This window comes from Xiphophorus maculatus, chromosome 9 (assembly GCF_002775205.1).
Source record: "Xiphophorus maculatus strain JP 163 A chromosome 9, X_maculatus-5.0-male, whole genome shotgun sequence".
Lineage (NCBI taxonomy): Eukaryota > Metazoa > Chordata > Actinopteri > Cyprinodontiformes > Poeciliidae > Xiphophorus > Xiphophorus maculatus.
The window spans coordinates 22551256-22569842 of NC_036451.1; the positions used below are offsets into that span (position 1 = coordinate 22551256).

Sequence of the window (18587 nt, forward strand, 5' to 3'; positions counted from 1 at the left end):
CTTGGAGCAATCATGTTAGGTCAGCCATTGGTATCGGCTCCGAGGTTTCTGCGGCTCTCGCTGCAGTTTGTTTGCGTCCCAAATCCTTAGAAATAGGGTTAGTCTGTGATTTGTGGGATGATTTGATCTCATAAGAAGACATTCACGTTTTCGCAGAAAACCGTATCACAGGAGAACAGACCCAACCCAGTCCCTAGAAATCATATCAAAGTATCCGAAAGATGAGTAGCAACATAAAAAACGAATGATCCTTGTTTAACCTGAAGTTGATGCAATATTTTCCAACCTGTTCCACCGTCTGCAGTCAGAAAACGATGTACTTTACGTTGAGTCAACAGGTGTGCCGTGTTGTTTTGAATGGGACGCTCCCAAACAGGAGTTTTTCCTCTAAAGCTCCACTGCCAAAAAATGCTATGACATGACCGTAAAAAAAAGAGAGAGGAGATTCGATGTGTTGCAATGTTGAATCCCTGCCAGTGAAAAGGTAAATAAAGGAACAATGACAGATTTCTGGCATCATTGGTGGCTTATATGACACACCGCTAAACACCCCTCTTGAGGCGCGCCTGTTTTATCTGATGGCGAATGCATTGAAGTTCCTTTTCCAATATTACACCGTCTGCTTGAAATTATTCCAAAATCATCTTAGGAGTAAACTGGAAACACTTCGACAGTGTGGAAGGAGCGTATAGGGTTGACATTTTTATTTTTTTTGACTGTTCCTTTAAGAACTCAGAGGGTTTTTAGGGAACATTACTGAACAAACAGCAGAACCTGAAGCATCTCCCCGAGCATCGTTTGATCCGTCAGCTGGGCTAAAGTTTCAGATTACTTCTTGAAATATTGTTTTCTTTTTGCATTGTATCTTAACTCAATTTCCTCTCAAATGGTAACGTTTTGGTACTTTATTTATTCAGGAAATGCAAATGTGTTATTAAAGTATCAACAAATGGACCGTATCCAAATGTTGTCCTAAGTTTGAACTAAGGAAAAAGTTCAAAAACACCTGAGTCACAGGTGGTTTGTTGATGCAGCAAACGTGAATAAAAAGTATCGGTATCAATCAGTCCAGCCCGGTATTTACTTAGTATCGGACAGATACCAAAATACGAGGTATCACACACCTCTAATGTCCTCCACTTCACAGCTACACGCCTACTTGTCTTCGTCAATCATGCAAAATCCCAGCAAAACACAATCACATTTTTGTTTTTAGTGTGAAATACTATAAAAAAGGTCAAGGAGTGTAAATATTTACCCAAGACATTCTGTCTCTGAGAAATATTGTTAGTCTTTGGGCTAGAAAAAAAAAGAAAGAAATAATTCAAATATAGAAAGGACACAAACAAAGGCTGGCTGGAAGGCAGTGACACAATGTGTGCTGTTTTTATTGAATCTACTGTGCAACAGTATATTGTCATTTAATGTCTTAAGATAACCTTTTTAAAAATAATGATTACTACAAGATGCTGCTATCAACCTGTATGAGCACAAAGCTCAGAGAAGCAATAAACCAGCATTGCTGCACGCCAATCCATATCCACTTTACACCTTTTTTGTTTCCTTCCTCCATGTTTCTGCATGCATTAGGGGGACCGGACATCCATCCACACAAACAAAGAAATGCGACGTGTTTTATCGTGCATTCACCTCTGTACACACACACACACACACACACACACACACACACGCCCCCACACATGTAAATGCAGACTTTGTGTTCAAGTGGTGGACAGGTGGGTGATGTACGCTCTGAACCATCAGGCTGTCAGAGCTTCAGGGTTGGCTGTGACTGGCAGTCCGTCTACAAACAAGAGGCACGACACACTTCAAAACAAAATAATCAGAGACGGGAGAGAGAGAGACGAGACACGGGTTGCCTGCTACCGAAACACAGCTGAAGACGGAGAGACGAGTGAACGACGGGACGCGGCGATCAGAGCAGGAGGTCAGCGACGGAGGGCAGCAGCTCGGCCAACTCCGACTCCACGTTGGCCGTCTGAGTGACGGGGTTGCCGCGGAGATCGAGGCGCCTCAGCTTGGGGCAGGAGGCCAGAGGCTGAAGGTCTGCCAGCGTGGAGATCTCTGTGAGTTTTGGGTTAATGAAAAATAAAAAAAACACACACAGAAAAAAAAGAAAAAGGGAGCGCCGCTCGCCCTGTGCTGGTGAGGAATGGCGAGTGAGAAGAGATGCGACAACAATGGTGTTAAAGCAAGATCTGCATGTCAAATGCAACGCTGTGGTGTTGGATAAACTTTTCCCCTCTACAGCTGAGCTGTCACTGCAAAGAATAATAATAATAAAAAAAATTTTTTTTAAACGGCTTGGGTGTCATGACCTGCAAACCTCATTAATTCCTCTCTTGTGTGTAAAAGGAAGCGAAGCGCGGAGAGAGGATGGGCCTTGTGGCAGTAATGTGTCGCTAAGTGTCTCTTCTCTTCCTAATGTGAAGCAGTCTGCCCCCCTTTCACCACACCTCACACACACACACACACACACACCCCCCGCAGCATTTAATTACTTGGAGTTTCACGTGACATAAATTATGCATGCGCCGAGCTGAGGAGAATAATCACGAGTGCGTTTTTATTTTATTTTTGGCAAACACCGTCAACACCGGCCGCTGCGAGCAGAACTCCTTCTCCGTCTGCGTCACCCCGCATCAGCACCTCGCGCTCTCTGACCAGATTTTACTTTTTTTTTTTTCTTTGTAGCGCTGAGGCCACTCAGAGCTGATTCACGCCCGCCTCTCGAGCCACCACAACCGCTCGGATGGGAGGAAGACGAGGCGTGCGCGCGCGGACAAATCCGATCCCCGCGGCTCGGCTGCAGACAAAGATGGGCGGCCGGATCGTGTCTCCGGCGAGCACGGCGCCGAATGTTAAACCGCAGGTTTAAGGATACTGTTGTTCTTCAAGGAGACTTCCTCCAGTTTGGGAAGGTGATAAACTCCCTCCAGGTTCTCTATAGAGTTGTTATCGGCCTCCACAACCTGCGAGTTGAGACCAGGTGGTTTAATTGCAGTAAACGGGCAAGCCGACATTGCGTTTCCCCCTACCGTCCCCTCCCTCACCGGGGAAAAAAACAAAACAAAACAGTGACACTGCAGGAAGAGGCAATTAAGAGTGGAATTGGCGGCGTTCTCACCTCCAAGCACTGCAACATCGCAAACTGAGGAGGCAGCCGCCGCAGCTGATTGGACGACAGATTGATGTGAGTCACTAATAACAGCTGGTCCAGGTGGCATAATGTGGTCAGGTTCTGCAAGACACACAAATTGCTTTTCAGCATCTCTTTTCGGCAGAAAGTGTTTGTTTGTTTTTTTCCTTTTTTTTTTTTTCCCTTATGTTGCTCATCAGGAATTCAGGACCGACCCTGTCAGAGATACTGAAGACTCGCACTTCGGCGTACTCCATTTTCAGGATGGTGTTCTCAATCATGAACTTGCTGCACAGGTCGCTGTAATATGCGGAGCGCACGGAGTCCACTTCCTGGAGGAGAGACGGGGGAGAGCGCTCAGTCAGTCATCTGAGCAAATACGCTTAGTGAGCATATGGTGTGCGTGTGTGTGTGTGTGGTACTCACTTTGAGTGTCTGAAAGTGAGCGAGGGTCTCCTTCTCATACCCAAGAGGGTCTAGTGCCCTCATCAGGAGGATAATGGTCAGCAAGCACCCTTCAGAGACAGGAAGGTTAGTTAGCTGGTTACTAGGATGGTCGCTAAGCCAGCAGCAGAAAACTTTAACAGCTCAGTCAGAGTTTCTTACTGGGAGGAAAGCTGCAGTCTGTAGGACTTTAAGTGATGCACTGGAAATGTTTTTTTTTTTTCAGGGTACACAAGTTTGAAATGAAAAACACACCTACTTAAAAATATACACACTGGCTCAAATACTGTCTCTAAAATATACATGAATCTCTTTTAGCATGTTGAAAAGACGACAAACAATTTGTTGTTTTGAACTGGTTGGTTTTCTGTGGGGATAAACTGAAAGATTTGTGCCCATAATATATATATATATATATACAGTACAGACCAAAAGTTTGGACACACCTTTTAATCCAATGAGTTTCCTTTATTTTCATGACTATTGACATTGTAGATTCACACTGAAGGCATCAAAACTATGAATAACACATGTGGAAATATGCACTAAACAAAAAAGTGTAAAACAACTGAAAATACCCCTTATATTCTAGTTTCTTCAAAGTAGCAACCTTTTGCTGTGATTACTGCTTTGCACACACTCTGCATTTTCTTGATGAGCTTCAAGAGGTCGTCACCTGAAATGGTTTTCACTTCATAGGTCAACCTGCCCTGTCAGGTTAATAAGTGGGATTTCTTGCCTTATAAATAGTCATGAAAATAAAGAAAACCCATTTTAATTAGAAGGTGTGTCCAAACTTTTGGTCTGTACTGTATTTATACAGATATACTGTATATATATATATATTTCACTACTTTTTGTACCTTTTGACACCTTGAAGAAAAGCATAACTGCTAACAGAAAATCTGCATCAAATTTAAAATCATGCAGCTAATTTGTTTAAAAAATAATTAACTTAAAGTTGCACATTGCATCGCAGCTAAACCCAGGGAGAAAAAAACTTTAGAAGCATCACCAAAAGCCCAAAATAAACTTGATTTTCAAGATGGTTGCGGCTCTCTGCGGTGTAAATTTGCCGTCTCCACCTACATTTATTCAGAGGCTCCAGTTCTTGTAGCTGGTTGACGGACTGCAGCTCCGACTGCAACACCGAGGTCTTCTCCACCGAGAGTTCACTCCTACAGAGCAAGACACCGCCATCTGTTCTTCCATCTTGCAAAAAAAACGCGTCTGAAACTTGCTGCAAATATGCAAAAGCCGTACCTGAACAGCTCGAGGTCTGTAGCGGTGTCCCGACACCAGCTCTCGCTCCGGCCTTTGGAGGTAAAAAAAAAAAAAGAGAAAAAAAGCTTGACGGGAAATGTACATAAACGTACAACGTGGAAAAAGTCCAGACTGTAGGATATGCGTCACCTGTGTAGAGGGCGCAGTCCCGGTGGGTGTGTTTTTCAGTCCAGTGAACGGTCAGGTTGTGTTCGTTGGCGACGTCGCTTATCGTTCCTGGAGGGAGGTCGCAGATCTGAGCAGGGGCTAAGGTCACGTAAGGTCGAAGCATGAATTATTCAATTCACAAAGGGAACACAAAGAAAAAAAAAAAAAGATTTGATTTGGATGAAAATGTGTCATTTCTGAACTGTCTAGAATCAAAATGTGAGAGAGCATAATCAAATGATGGCGCGTTTCCAGAGGTGAACAGGAGAGGAGCAGGGCCCGGTGAAAGAAAAAACCTGCAACTGGCTGTAGCTAGTGGTACTCTTGACTTGCTGAAAGCCTCAAAGTAATCCATTTGTTGTGGCAGTAGTATGATGTTTGTGATGACTGGAAAACTGTGGGGAAAATAATTGGATTTTGAGCATTAAAGACACTAAACAACCCAATAAAGAAGGCTGGTTCTGCTCTGGGATCGACTGTGGAGCCTCTGGAGATGATGCTGCAAAGAGGGATTTCACAAAAAAAAAAAAAAATAAATCAAGAAAACTATGGACAACTCTTTATGAGACTGGAGCTGGAATTGCAACAATAAATTAGCTTTTTATGTTTTTTTGTTTTAAAAAAAAAACATTTTTGCACTAGAATGATGGGATTTTTCAGCTGAATCGAAACTATGATGCCACAGAAACGCTTTTTTCCATTTGTGATCAACAACAGGATGTTACTACTGGTACTGGTGCAAAAGACGAAGGCGACGACAGGAAGTGGTAGGAGGATGATGGCGCTGCATGTTTTCCACTGATTTACTGCGTCGACAAACTTCTTCACATTTTAATTGCACTTTCTTATTTAATGGAAACACCGCAATTACAAAATTGAGGTTTTTTTGACGAATATCGGCAAAGTTTCACGCACATTTCTAATGGAAACCCAGAGGCTTCTTCCAACTCGCTGTAACACACACTGCTGCAGGAGACCCATCCTGCCCACGGCCACCAGCCTCTACAGGAACTCTTGAAGAACCTTGAATTAATATGAGCTACATTTAAAATTCCCTTTGGGAACAATAACACATTTTTTAATTTTATTGAATTCCAAGAAGCTATTCCATCCGATTCCCTGGTGCAACATTTAGTGGCGCCCCCCCCCCCCGCTGTCAAAACCTCGTATAACCACGTTTTGCCAATGGAACAATGCTTAGTTTTCCGTAACATTTCACATTGTTCGGGTCATAGAGAGAGAGAAGGCTCTGCTTTCTCTTCTTCAGCTCATTCCACCTTTTTTCTACAGGAGTTAGGAGCTTCTAGATTTCTGTGATAATTTAGATCAATAATCTGCTACTTTTTCAGTTTTCTGGCGAATCCTACCATTGTTTATTTTGTTTATTTTAAGGATCCTGTTAGTTCAGATCGTTCACGAAGCCATGAACTCCAACATGGCTTTTGGAAAACAAAAAGGCCCGCAGCATCACAGATCTTTACGGGTATTCCTCTTCAGTTTTATGCCCCCGTAACATGTTGCTGTAGTGAAAGCTCCATCTTTGTTCTTTTATGAGCAAAACACACAAAGTCCAGTTGTGAAGATCAGAGGAGCTGGACAGAAACGTCCTTTTTTTTTTTTTTTTTTTTTGTTACATCATCACCCTTAAACAATCGATTGGCAATCCTGGCGTCTTAAAGGTTGTCATGGAGACGTGGCTCTTCGCTGCTGGTCTCAAACAGTGAGCTTTAGCGATTTTATTTTTGTTTTTTATTGCCTCCTTCACCGTTCTCCTCTCTGCGTGTGGCGGCGAGATGAATCTGAGTCTTCAACCAGACTTTTGGCCAAAAGTCTGAAGAAAATGGGCTCAAGAGTTACAGCGAATTTACACCCCAATAAAACAAAAAGTTAGATTACGAATTAGGAGTTCCTGAAAACATTTAAAAGAAAGAAAGAAAAAAAAAACACACCTTAGTTATACATTTGCTTTAAAAAGATTGTTATGAATAATTGTTCTACAGGAGATTTTGTTATAAACTTTGTTCCCGCTGTGATCCCCCATAACTTTCAAAATTAAGGTTTGGACTTTTCTACTTTTTTTTCCCCCCCCAGTGTGAAAAAGCAACAAAATATAAATTTGTTGAAAATGTCATTTCGGATGTTTTCCCCCATCGGTGCCAATGAAATGCACGGCTCAGGGGGATTCTTTACACACAAATAATGGCCCGGTTACCATATTCAATAAGACATTAAATCCAATTCGCGCATTATTATTCATTCTCACGCAGCTCCTTAAGGTGCTTCTAAAACCCCCTTCAAGCTATGCAAACTTCACAGGCGTACGAGTTCCAGCGATGATCGATGAGATGAGACGGGACGTGCCGACCTGTGATCAACCGAATTCAGCTTCAGGATTTGGAATGTGCTGAAGCGGAGATGGAGCGCTGCGACGCAACAGAAATGATCCCTGCGATGAATGAGTGGAAATGGGAGAGCCTCTCAGTCTTATTGTAGCCTGAGGAAAATTGTAAAAAAAAAAAAAAACACTATTGACAGAATTGAAAAGGGGATCCGGAGAGGCCGGGCTGCATAGTGAACCTCGGAGCCGGCACAGTTTCCCATGAATAAATTGAGAACTTTTTTTTTTTTTTAAATGTCCAGTGAGGTTTGTTCTCAGCTCATTTTTTTTTTTAAGATTTAAAAGTCTCATTTTGGCGGCAGGTGCAGGTCGGCCAAAGAACAAAAGTATTTTTGATTTTTTTTTTTTTACTTCCTGATTTAAATAAATCACCATAAAACCATTTTCTGCTTTGTTCAAGTAAAGAATTGTAAATGGATAAAACAAGCAGTGAGTGTTTGTAGTTTAGGGTTAAGACAGCCAACAAATGTTAAACATTTCCCTTCTTCTCGACAGACGTGCAGCAACTGAATATTGTGCCGTAGATGAAGAGGAATGTGAAAAGTGTTTGTTTATTATTTTTATTTTACTTTAAAGCAGCGTCTAAAGTGAAGTGTTTGTAAGTGAAAGGATACCCAGACTGGACTGTGTTTGAAGTGTGGGTGGACGCTCCGCCACTCCGCTCTCTGAGGCTGACCGTCGAGGACCAGCAGCAGACCGCCGGACTGCGCCTGCGTGGGGAGGAGAAGGCCAATAAACACCGGGGGCAAAATGAAGGCGTAGTAAACATACACACATTCACCAGATTTTAAAAAAGAAAAATAATCCTCACTGTCTGACGTTAATTCAAACCAACTGTCAGCTAGAATTACATAATCATTTCTTTCTTGTCTCAGAAGTTTACACACGGAACGTTTACCGTCTCTTTAAATAATGAGACGAAGCCTGGATGATGGTGATGATGTCACAGCTTTGGAGACTAATGACAGGTCGTCGGTCACGTTCAAGTTCATTTTAACATGTCTGTGCGGGTGAGTGTTACGGCCACAACCTGGAACACACCGCTGTATTGTTTGACATGACGGGAAGGTCAAAAGAAATCAGCCAATCAGGAAGAGAGATAGAGAGAGAGAGACACAAGTCCGGTTGATCCTCGGGAACAATTTACCGAAGCTTGAAGATGCCGCGTTCATCTGTTCAAACAATTATATGCAGGTGCAGACATGATGGGAATGTCCGACCATCAAACCGCTCAAGAAGGAAACGGGCTCTGTGTCCCAGAGATGAACGTATTTGGGTCCAAAACGTGTAAATCAGACCCGGAATAAAAGATAAAAACTTAGCAAAGATGCTGAAAATGGTAAGGCAGTGTCATTATTCACTGTGAAACATTTCCGGTACAGACATGAGCTGAAACGCCACTTGGCAAGGAAGAAGCCTTTACTTCAAAAGAAACATTAAAAAAAGCCAGACTGCAGTTTTCAAATGCAAAGATCTTCATTTCTGTAGACGAGCCACGTGGCCTGATGAAACTAAAGTGGAACCGTTTCCCCATAACGATCATTGTTACGTTTGGAGAAAAAAAAAGGGGGAAACAGCCTCCCAACTGTCACACATGGTGGTGGCAGCATCATGTTGTGGGGCGGTTTTGCTTCAGGAGAAACTGGCACACTTTAAACAATAGATGGCATCATGAGGAAACAACATACTGGAATTAATGAAGCAACATCTAAAGAAATGAGCCAGGAAGTAAAAGCTCGAGCTCAAACAGGTTTTGAAATGAACAATCACCCTAAGAATGCAGCCAAAGTTTTTATAAAGTGGACAAAGAACAACACAAAGTGTGATCATCACAGAGCTCTCTTGTGAGCAAAGCGAGCTGCGAACATGACTCTGTTCTACCGGTTCTGTCAGGACGAACCGATTCCAAAAGGTTTGACCCAGTTCAAAGGCAACCCTACCAAACACTGAGGAAAAGTGTTTAGACTTGTGATTTTGAAGACATTAATAAATAAATCTCTGGCATAACTGGAGTAATTTCTCCTTATTGAGGCACAGACATCATTTTGGTCATTCTAACCCACCTAAAATCGAGAGATATTTGGTCTTATTTCACTTCAGACTGTATTTATCGTTATCAGACAGGCACCTAAAACGTAGCTGCTACTCATCAAATCTCACAGCAGGCTCTCAAAAACCTCAAGACAGTCGTTTCCAAACAAACGTGAGGTATTTTTTTAACGAGGACATATCATCCCCAGATTCTGAAAAAAAATAATAATAATCTAAATCTTCAAACTAAGGATTGTGACGAAATAAGCAAGACTTGTTTGAGAGCAGAGACGTGCAGAACAGATGCAGAAAACGACTGAAAAAAAAACACAGGAACTGTGAAGGAGAAATCTACCGACATTGACAGGCCTGGAGAAGGCGACGGCGACTCTCTCCTGCTCCCGACTGACGTACGCACAGCTTATCACCTCCTCACGCTCCGCTGGGGGGAAGACAAAAGAAATGATAATAAATAAACACATGAGTCAAACTCGCTAAATGCCAACGAGCGTTGCTTGCGTGCCCAGACGAACCGGAATGTACACTGGCATGCAAGTCGGACTCAAAAGTCCATCCACTCCTGATCAAAATCTGAAGATCACAAAAACAGTTCCGAGTATTCCTAAATCCGGCCGCCATATTAAAGGGGCAGCATTATGCGTTTTTCCATTTTGTAGCACAATCAAGTAACTATGTTAACTTCAGTTGTTATAAACGTACTATACATATATCAAATATGACTTAAAAATAAATTTGACTTTGAAATTGGGCCTCTGTCTCTTTAAGAAACTCCTGCTCTGTCTGAAACTCCGCCTTCAGGAAGTCAGCACAACACGGCTCCTATATTAACCCTTTAGCAACGTTTTCACCAGCGTTTCGCCGAGAAGTAGCTCGTATTATGAGCTCTGCAGGTGTTTGCTAATTGCTGCTGGCTAGTCTGAAGGAGCTGAGTGGGGGAGTAGCAGAGGAGGAGGGATGCTCTGTGAGGCTGAAGTCCAGAGGCTTGGAAACTGCAGCCAAAGGCGGAGCTAGCTCCACCCAGGCGTTGTGCACAGCTGAACGGTTGCCACGGGAGACTAACGGCTTTATCAAACATGCATGAAAGAATCAAAGCAACACTCCAGGTGTGTTTTTGATGAGGGATTAACATTATAACATGATGTAAATCTCAAAAAAGTTGATTTTACATCAAATTTAAGACGAGCTCCAAAATACAAAACAAAGGCAAGAGAACCATGCAGAGTGGGCAAATTATTGAAAACTGCATTCAAACTCAAATAAGCCGTTAATTAGTTGGTAAAACTCATCAGCTAACAAAAAATTGAAATCAACAAATGACTGAAGAAAAAATTAGTCTGCTTTTTAATGCAAACCTCTCAGTGGGAAGGAGACGTGGCCTTTGGAGGAACTTTTATTTTTTATGTATTTCAAAATTCTACTTGCAACCTGGTTATGATCCACCGTCACAAAACGTGAAGACTCGTCATGTCTTAAAATTTTCACCAGGACTGAATTCTGCCCTGAGCCAAACGAGACAAGCAAAGTTTCAAAAGCTGCGCGGTTAAATATTTAGCCGTTTTTCAGCCTTTGATCATTTTAAAAGGCAGAAATAAAACAAGAAGAACAGGGCTGGTTCAAAATCGGCAGGACAAAAAAACGTTTTCTAAGAAATGCATCGATTTTTAGGTCAAGACAATAAAAAACTGTCTTCTACATAGTGATGTGTACTTATATTTTTGTGTTTATGACTTAGAAGTTTTCTTCTACGATTAAAGGACCAACAATAATGTTTTGAAAAACAGAAGAAAACTGTAAGAAGGAAACAGCTTCCAAAGGACTTTATGCACGTATAAAACTATTTTACTGTTATTGATGAAACAATTTTTTAAACCATGCATTCTTTTCTTTCCACGTCATAATTATGCTCTAAATTCCTCTTGGTTTAGAGCGTAAAATCCTGACAAAATAAACTGAAATGTGTATTTTGCACATGCAGAAAATACAGAAAGAGCCTCTTTTTTATTTTGTAAAGAAAGTCTCTAAACTTTAAAAAAAAAAAAAAAAAGGTTTCATATTTGTTACATCAGTTAAATCTTCGCCTCACCAGCAGCACTAACAGTGAGGAACTCCAACACCTTTATTTAAAAAAAAAAAAAAAAAAAGATTTAAAGGTACAGACTCATACCTCTGCCGAGCAGCCAACGGTAATAGAACCAAGCACTCTGGTCGTTTGGGTCGGTGAAGAAAGCGTTCTGAACCAGCTCATACTCTGAAACGTGAAGAGCCGTTTCAGTCAGGACGAGGCTGCCCCCTGTCTGCCGCCACGCTGCATCGCCGGCTGCGGCCTTACCTTTGAGCAGCTGCTCTTCACACACTCGGTGGAAGTGGGCCTGAGGGGAGGGCGGCGAGCAGGAGTGAGGAGGGTCACCGCCGCAGCGCGAGGGCGGCGGCTCCGGGGAGCCCGGGTGGAGCAGCGGCAGCAGGGTGCTGCGGTAGTGCCAGCTGGAGTAGTTGGAGAAGTTGGAGCCTATGAGGCGGTCGGTGAACTCCAGCTCCTGCTTCACCGGCACGCCGGACATTTTCACCACCATCCGGCGGTAATCCCAGCAGTGGACTGGGAGAGATGGGAGAAAATGAAGTCAGGGGAACGGGAACGGTGCGGCGCCGATGTACTGTAGACGAGAGCTACGTTTAGGTCTGCAACTAATGATTATTTTAGTTATCGATTAATCTATCTGACGATTAATCGGATAAAAAAAATTGGCAGATTTTTCACTGAAGATTTTTTTTTACGCAGTATTTGAAATATATGCAAAGATGCAAATAAACAAATAACTCAATTTATTTTCACAATAAGAAAATAAACATTTTATTGCCTAAAGTGCAACAACACAGCTTTCCTTTAGGGTACGCTTGATCATTTACAGCAAATGATGCATCTGCAGCTACAAAGACACTTCTATCAACATCATGTGAAAAGCTCAGGCCTTTCTGCTATGTAGAGATGATCTGGTGATTATTTTTGGATTATCAGATCAATAAACTTATTTTAAAAGGTGTTTAACAGGAAAAAAATATGTTTTTTTTTACTTGAATGTAACATGTATATATATTTTTTGGCTTAACTGCTGCTATGAGGGTGAGGTTCTTTCAGAAAATATCTTCTTTTTTTTTTGTTTGCATAGTCCAGTTAACAATTAATCGACTGCTAAATTAGTTGACAATTATTTCAATGATCGGTTTACAATGATTAATCTGAGTTTTAATCGTTTAAAACCGACCAATAATTTTAATCCAATTAATTGTTTAGTCTGATTAATCGCTTTAATCTGAATAATTGTTTTAATCTGAATAATTGTTTTAATCCGATTAATCGTTTTAATCCGATTAATCGTTTTAATCCGATTAATCGCTGTAGCCCTAAATACTGCCCTAATTTTACAATTTTCCATTTGAAAAAGAAAAAAAAAAATTCTATGTGAAAATTAGAAAAACATTCAACTTCCACTCGTGACTCACAGTTGCGGTCGTCGAGGCTTAAGCAGCGATCACACAGGCTCAGCTCTCTGGCCCAGTCGGGTCGAGGCAGACGGGCCGAGACCCACCCTCTGTGGTGCCAGCTGCCGTAGGACTTTGGATTCACTTTCAGGCAAGATTCCAGAAACGACAACTCGGCCTCGTAAATCTTCTGCGCTTCATCCTCGTCTCTGAGGCGGACACAGAGAAACAGAGTCATCCTTCTAGCTCCAGCGTCTCTCCTGCTGGCTTGTTTACCCCTTCAGACACAACAACAACAACAGGAAGAAGAAAAAAAAAGAAACAAAATTGCTAACTTGACGGTTTCCAGGTGCGTCAGGATCTCTCGTCGGTAGTTCCAGAGGGTTGCAAAGTCAGGGTTTGCAGAGAGGAGCTGCTGAGTCAGCTGCAGGGCTTCATCGTCCAAAACGCCATCCTTCCTCTGACACAGTGGAGACGGGGAAGGAGGAGAAACAGGAGTACAAGCATGGATTTATTACATTGTAAATAAATTTATACCAAAACGAAAATAAAACAAAACATTTCCAAACAAAAACACACACAGCACCAGGATTCTGCTGCTTATTTCGACACTGCACTTACATAGCTTATCCAAAGCGACTGCTTTCTACAGAACTACAAACTTCCCAGATAGCAGACAATGGTAATTCAACGTTGAATTATGATCCCAAAAGTTGAATTTATGGCGAAGGTTGATGACTGATGGTGGATAAACCTTCAAACAATCGTCCAATTCTAGCCAATTAGCTAATGTTGAAAATATGTCACTGAATCAATGTTGTTTTCTGGTCGAACTCTATTGATGTATATTGATGTAATGTATAATCCAGTGTTTATCCCAACACTGGTCCTCCAAGCACACTGCCCTGCAAGTTTTAGATAATTTCCTAATTCAGCACACATGATTTTAATTGATGGCCGGTTGACAGGGTTTTGCTGAATGGAAAACATGCAGGTTAGCTTAGTAGGCTAGCTTTACTGACTGTGCATAATATTTTGACACAAAAACATCTACAAGTCACTACAAGGAGTGGAATGGTCCGCCTCCCCCTTTTTACACTAGTGGTTTCTCCCAACCAAACAGCAAAGTGGCTGTTTGGTTGGGAGAAACCAAACAGCAATTCTGCTCTGAGCACTTTTATGGTAAGTTTGGCAATATTACTCTGATCTCAAATGTGTTTATTGAAAAATAACTGCATTGTTTCGTGCCTATAGTGATCTTGGTTATTTTAGGGGAAACTAGATCTTTTTTAATAATTGAGGCCATGTCTCCTTTTGTATTTTTATTTTTTTTTATCCTGCCCACCACTCTAGGCCTAAGTATGACATCCTGCGAGATTTTGTGGGATCTGAGTTTTTAAAAATCGGGCGGGGCCTGTTGTTTGGTCCGGGAGAGCATGTGGCGCACACGGAAGTGTAAGGCTGACTGCTGCCGGTGGGCTTTGAATAATTTTAAATCACTTGTTTTTCTTTTTTTTTATTATGATGTGCTTACTGATATGCTTAGATGCGCCTCTATTCCAGAGAGGCACACGATCTCTTCTGCAGCCATCAAGAACTGCAGAAGGCCGTTAATCATCCACAGATTCAATCCAGGCGTTCAAAAATGTGGGAACGATTTTCAAGAAGGATATTTGTGTCTTGTGGCACTAGATCCTGTACAGTTACCTAAAAGAGAAGTAATGTTGGAATATTGCGATAAAAACCCATATTGCTCGCTGCTAGTGCAGTTTGTTGACTAATGTTCTCTGACAAACACTTGTGGCCGTCACATAAAAGCTTTAGCTGCACAGAAATTAATACAACCACTGGTTGATTAAAACCTAGAAGACTTCAGAGAGCAACTGGTTGCACACTTTTCAGATTTTTGATTATGAAAAAAAAAAAAATCAGACTGTGCATCCCCCTGTCACTTACAAAAGGTGCACTGCAGAAAAATTTCAAGAACCTTAAATACGTTTGCAAACCAGGGTAAGATCCCACATCCAATAAGTTCTGTTTTAGCCAAACGTTGCCTCAACGGAGATGGTTAAAGTGAGAAAACCTCCATCTCTCTCCAGTTAGTGCAGCACCAATTTTTCAAATTAAGTTATTACGGAGTTATGAAGTTGCAAAAACGCATAATTTAAAAAAAAAAAGTGTTGCTGACATCACCTTGGAAAAGCAGGCGTCCCGAGCAGCCACGTAGACCTTCAGCTTCTTCTCCCGCTCTTTCTTTTTCTCCTCCTCCTGCTGGGCTGTGGTTTTGACCTTCACACGGCCGTGCTGAAGCAGGACGAGACACAGTCGATGAAATTTACCTTACAAGACCGGGCTGCTTTCGTAGCCAGAACCTGTTCAGAAGCACCTCAAAGTACACCTGTGCTCAGCTCATTAAATGCTTACATTCCTGCAATAACAAAACATAAACCACCAAAGTGGGTAAATCATCGCTGAACTCTTCCTATACATTACTTTTAATGACTTTTCTCAGAGATTTAAGCGTAAAAGTGACCCTATTAATTTATAACATCCGTACGGTTGAAATATATCTACATCTGGATGTGAGCAGATCATCTAGAACGAGAACCGGCTGATGGTGTTGCTTAACTCCAGCTATTCTGGTTCTCTATAATCACATAAGGTTTATCTGCTAAAGTGCTTTAGGACGGAATTTGTTGCAAATTCTGCTTTATGAATGAATTGACCTGAACCTAAGAATATCCTGTTTTTCCAGGATGTTTAAGTTTGAGGACCAACCATTCCACATTGTTGATGGTAAAATTGTATTGGGTAGCTGAATTTATTTCACTTTATTTGCAATAATTCAGACTGGGCCTGTCACGATAACAAATCTTGCTGGACGATAAATTGTCCCAGAACCTACTGCGATAATATTGTTGTTTTGAGACCATTTTCAAGTAATATAATAGTAATAATGGCATAATAATGAAAGAACACATTCTCAAGGATCAATAATCTTTAAGTTATAATAACATTTAAACACTGGACCTGAAAGACATTTTAAATGTCCAAAATAAAGAAAGAAAACAACAGAAACAACAAATAAAATTAATTATGAAGTCTCCGTGAACAAAACTATCTTTCAAAAACAGGGATAGTTGAGACCAAAGCGCCAAAGTGATGACTTTAATCATTCAGTTTTTGGTAAAAGGAGAAAGAAAAGAGACAAACGATAAATCAAGAAGATGAAAAATATTCAGTTTCTTTTAATTTATCGTGTGATTCATTTATTTATTGTTTATTGTGAGAGGCTCAATTCAACCACTTGTTATTCACATTTTCATAACATGACATTCAAATCTGTTTCAATGCGACTTGTACGCAGGATTACAACGCATTTACCAAGTTCTCAGTTACATGACAGCAGAAATAGATGGATGGCATTTAGCCAAGAGGACAGAATGATAACAGACTCAAAATATCTAGTCAGACCTTCTGATACAGTAAAAAACTAAAGATCTCAAATTAGTTGATGCACTCAAATGTGTGCATTTATAGAGTTTGAAATAAACAAAGAGCGAAAACGTTTCCTACCATGGCTGCTGCTGCTGATACGTAGGAAGAAACTCGTCCAGAAATCTGTTTACATGTGAAGAGAGAAACAGGATAAGGCCTGAGCAATGAGCAAAAAAAGAAGCACAGAGAGTATGACGAGCTAACAAGGAAGTAACGAGCAGGCATGCTATAAAGTTTCAGTATGATTGGTTAGATTTGTAGACGTGCAGAGCAGACTGGACCCGTGTTGTAAATGAGCCCAGATGTCAGTGAACGCCACGGGGCAGGGCTCCTTCACTGTTCAATGAAAACAGCACGTTTTGGCGGAACGGAGCGGAGGAGAATATAGTTCCAACACCGCACCACGAACAGCGCGGTATTAATCCGACAAAAACACTCACCTGCTTGCTTTGTAAGCGAATGAGATGTTGAATCACCGTGCGATTTGATTTGTCATGTCAGGGTTTCTGAACGACTACAATTTCCCCACTTCCGGCTCATGAAAATGACGTCACTCGAGACGCTTTGTTGCCCTCTGGTGGAGAACAGCAAATGGCAAGATTTTGATATTTGGTTTTGTGTATTATATTTATATTCTATTAAGTATAAATTATTATATTATATATAATTATGTATTATATTTGTATTGAGATTCAATTAAGGCTAGCCACAATTTCACAGTTCATAAGTTTGACCAGGAGAGGAGAGTTTGGGCCTGAATTTGACTCCATAACAAGGTAGCAAAAGAGCTTATCATTTACATCAGCAACCTCCACTGCGTTGTTTGTGCAAGTAGCAATATGGATACTGAAGTCAAGGTTGGTGGACGATTTCCAACTTTCCCTTTTAGAGTACATTAATTTGAAGATGGGATTTGAGCGTCTTTACAAATCAATTTCAGAATTTCCGCAACAAGAAATCTTGTTGCCAGCTGCTTGAATGAAAAGCTTACTAGCAAGTAAAATCAAATTAAGTGAAATTGTGAAATAATGTACATTTTTTTCAGAATTTAAATTTGACAGATTTACATAATTAATCAATTATTTATTTGTGTTTTTGTTTAACTTGTGAATGTTCAAAGTAAAACTACAACTACTACTATATTATGTTTTTATTTTTATTTTATTTTTGGCTGGAATTGTTTTACTACTGCAGAAGTTTTGATTAGCAAAATAATAAGATCTCTGGCTGCTCTTCTTTCCTGGATGTCTGCAGGGAACAACATGATACAATTGAGGGTTTAAAAGCCTTGAAGTCACAGGTTTTAAAACCACTAGGTAAGCTGAGCAAGCTGTGTTTAATTTTCTCAGTCTAATAAGTGAATTAAGTGTAAGTTATCTGTTAGCTTGTTAGGTTTAATGATTTTTTTGTAATTTCTGTTGATGTTGGAATTCAATCAAGATGGTCTTCGACTCAGTTTTGCAGAAATACTAAACCAAAAACTGGGTTTCTTGTCTGCATGTTAGAGGTATGATGCTGTTGTTTGACCTTTTTATCCTTTGTGTTTGAGGATCATATTGTTTTAGAGAATAAATTGGATCTTGCTTTTCTTCCTGAAATACATGTTTGAAGACAGTGAGATATTCTTTTATCACATTGCAGCGTTTTCCTGTTAGTTACCAGACAAAACACAGCTCCACTAAATGTTCACATTTGTCCCAGACCCTTTAACATAGTTGCTAATATTAGCCAAACTCCTCTGTCCCTCAGCTCCTTCACAAACCCTCATTTTCATATGCAACAGCAGCTCCACCTAGTGGTCAGCGGCATATCTGCTTTAGACTCACAAGAGAAATGTGAAAATCCTCAAAATTCACACAAGAGGAGACAGTAAGATGCATTGGAAAGTGAAATGTTCTCTCGGGATCGCCGTCCTACTTCTGGGAGCCAGCAGGGTCATGATAGAGGAAGGTCAGAGAGGGGAGGCTGGTACTATACAGTTTTTCTGTGTCGAGATAGTAGGAGATACCCGATGCCACACTGCAGGTTTGATATCTGCTGCTGCTCGGCTTACACATTCAGTGTGACCTGAAGCACCTCTGCTCTGCTTTGCTCCGGTAGCTGCATGTATCCTCTGTCGCTACTGCC

The 18587-nt window shown here is 41.1% G+C and overlaps 1 protein-coding gene across 2 annotated transcripts; it reads right to left on the minus strand.

Annotated features, from left to right (window-relative positions):
- Positions 1-1353: 1353 nt before the first annotated feature.
- Positions 1354-17009, minus strand: rabggta (Rab geranylgeranyltransferase alpha subunit). 2 transcript variants are annotated; one of them, XM_023340037.1, is made up of 18 exons: positions 16901-17009; positions 16539-16583; positions 15156-15266; positions 13298-13422; positions 12984-13171; positions 11815-12078; positions 11650-11733; positions 9824-9906; positions 8048-8143; positions 5018-5123; positions 4868-4919; positions 4694-4782; positions 3587-3675; positions 3376-3492; positions 3149-3262; positions 2906-2993; positions 1888-2085; positions 1354-1804 (listed from the first exon to the last, which is right to left on the minus strand). In XM_023340037.1, the coding sequence occupies exons 2-17, from the start codon at positions 16539-16541 to the stop codon at positions 1937-1939; spliced, it is 1758 nt and encodes a 585-aa protein (XP_023195805.1). In that variant the 5' UTR covers positions 16542-16583; positions 16901-17009; the 3' UTR covers positions 1354-1804; positions 1888-1936. The 2 variants fall into 2 exon arrangements, with proteins under 2 accessions (XP_023195805.1, XP_023195804.1); XM_023340036.1 differs by having other exon boundaries at positions 1354-2085.
- Positions 17010-18587: the final 1578 nt, after the last annotated feature.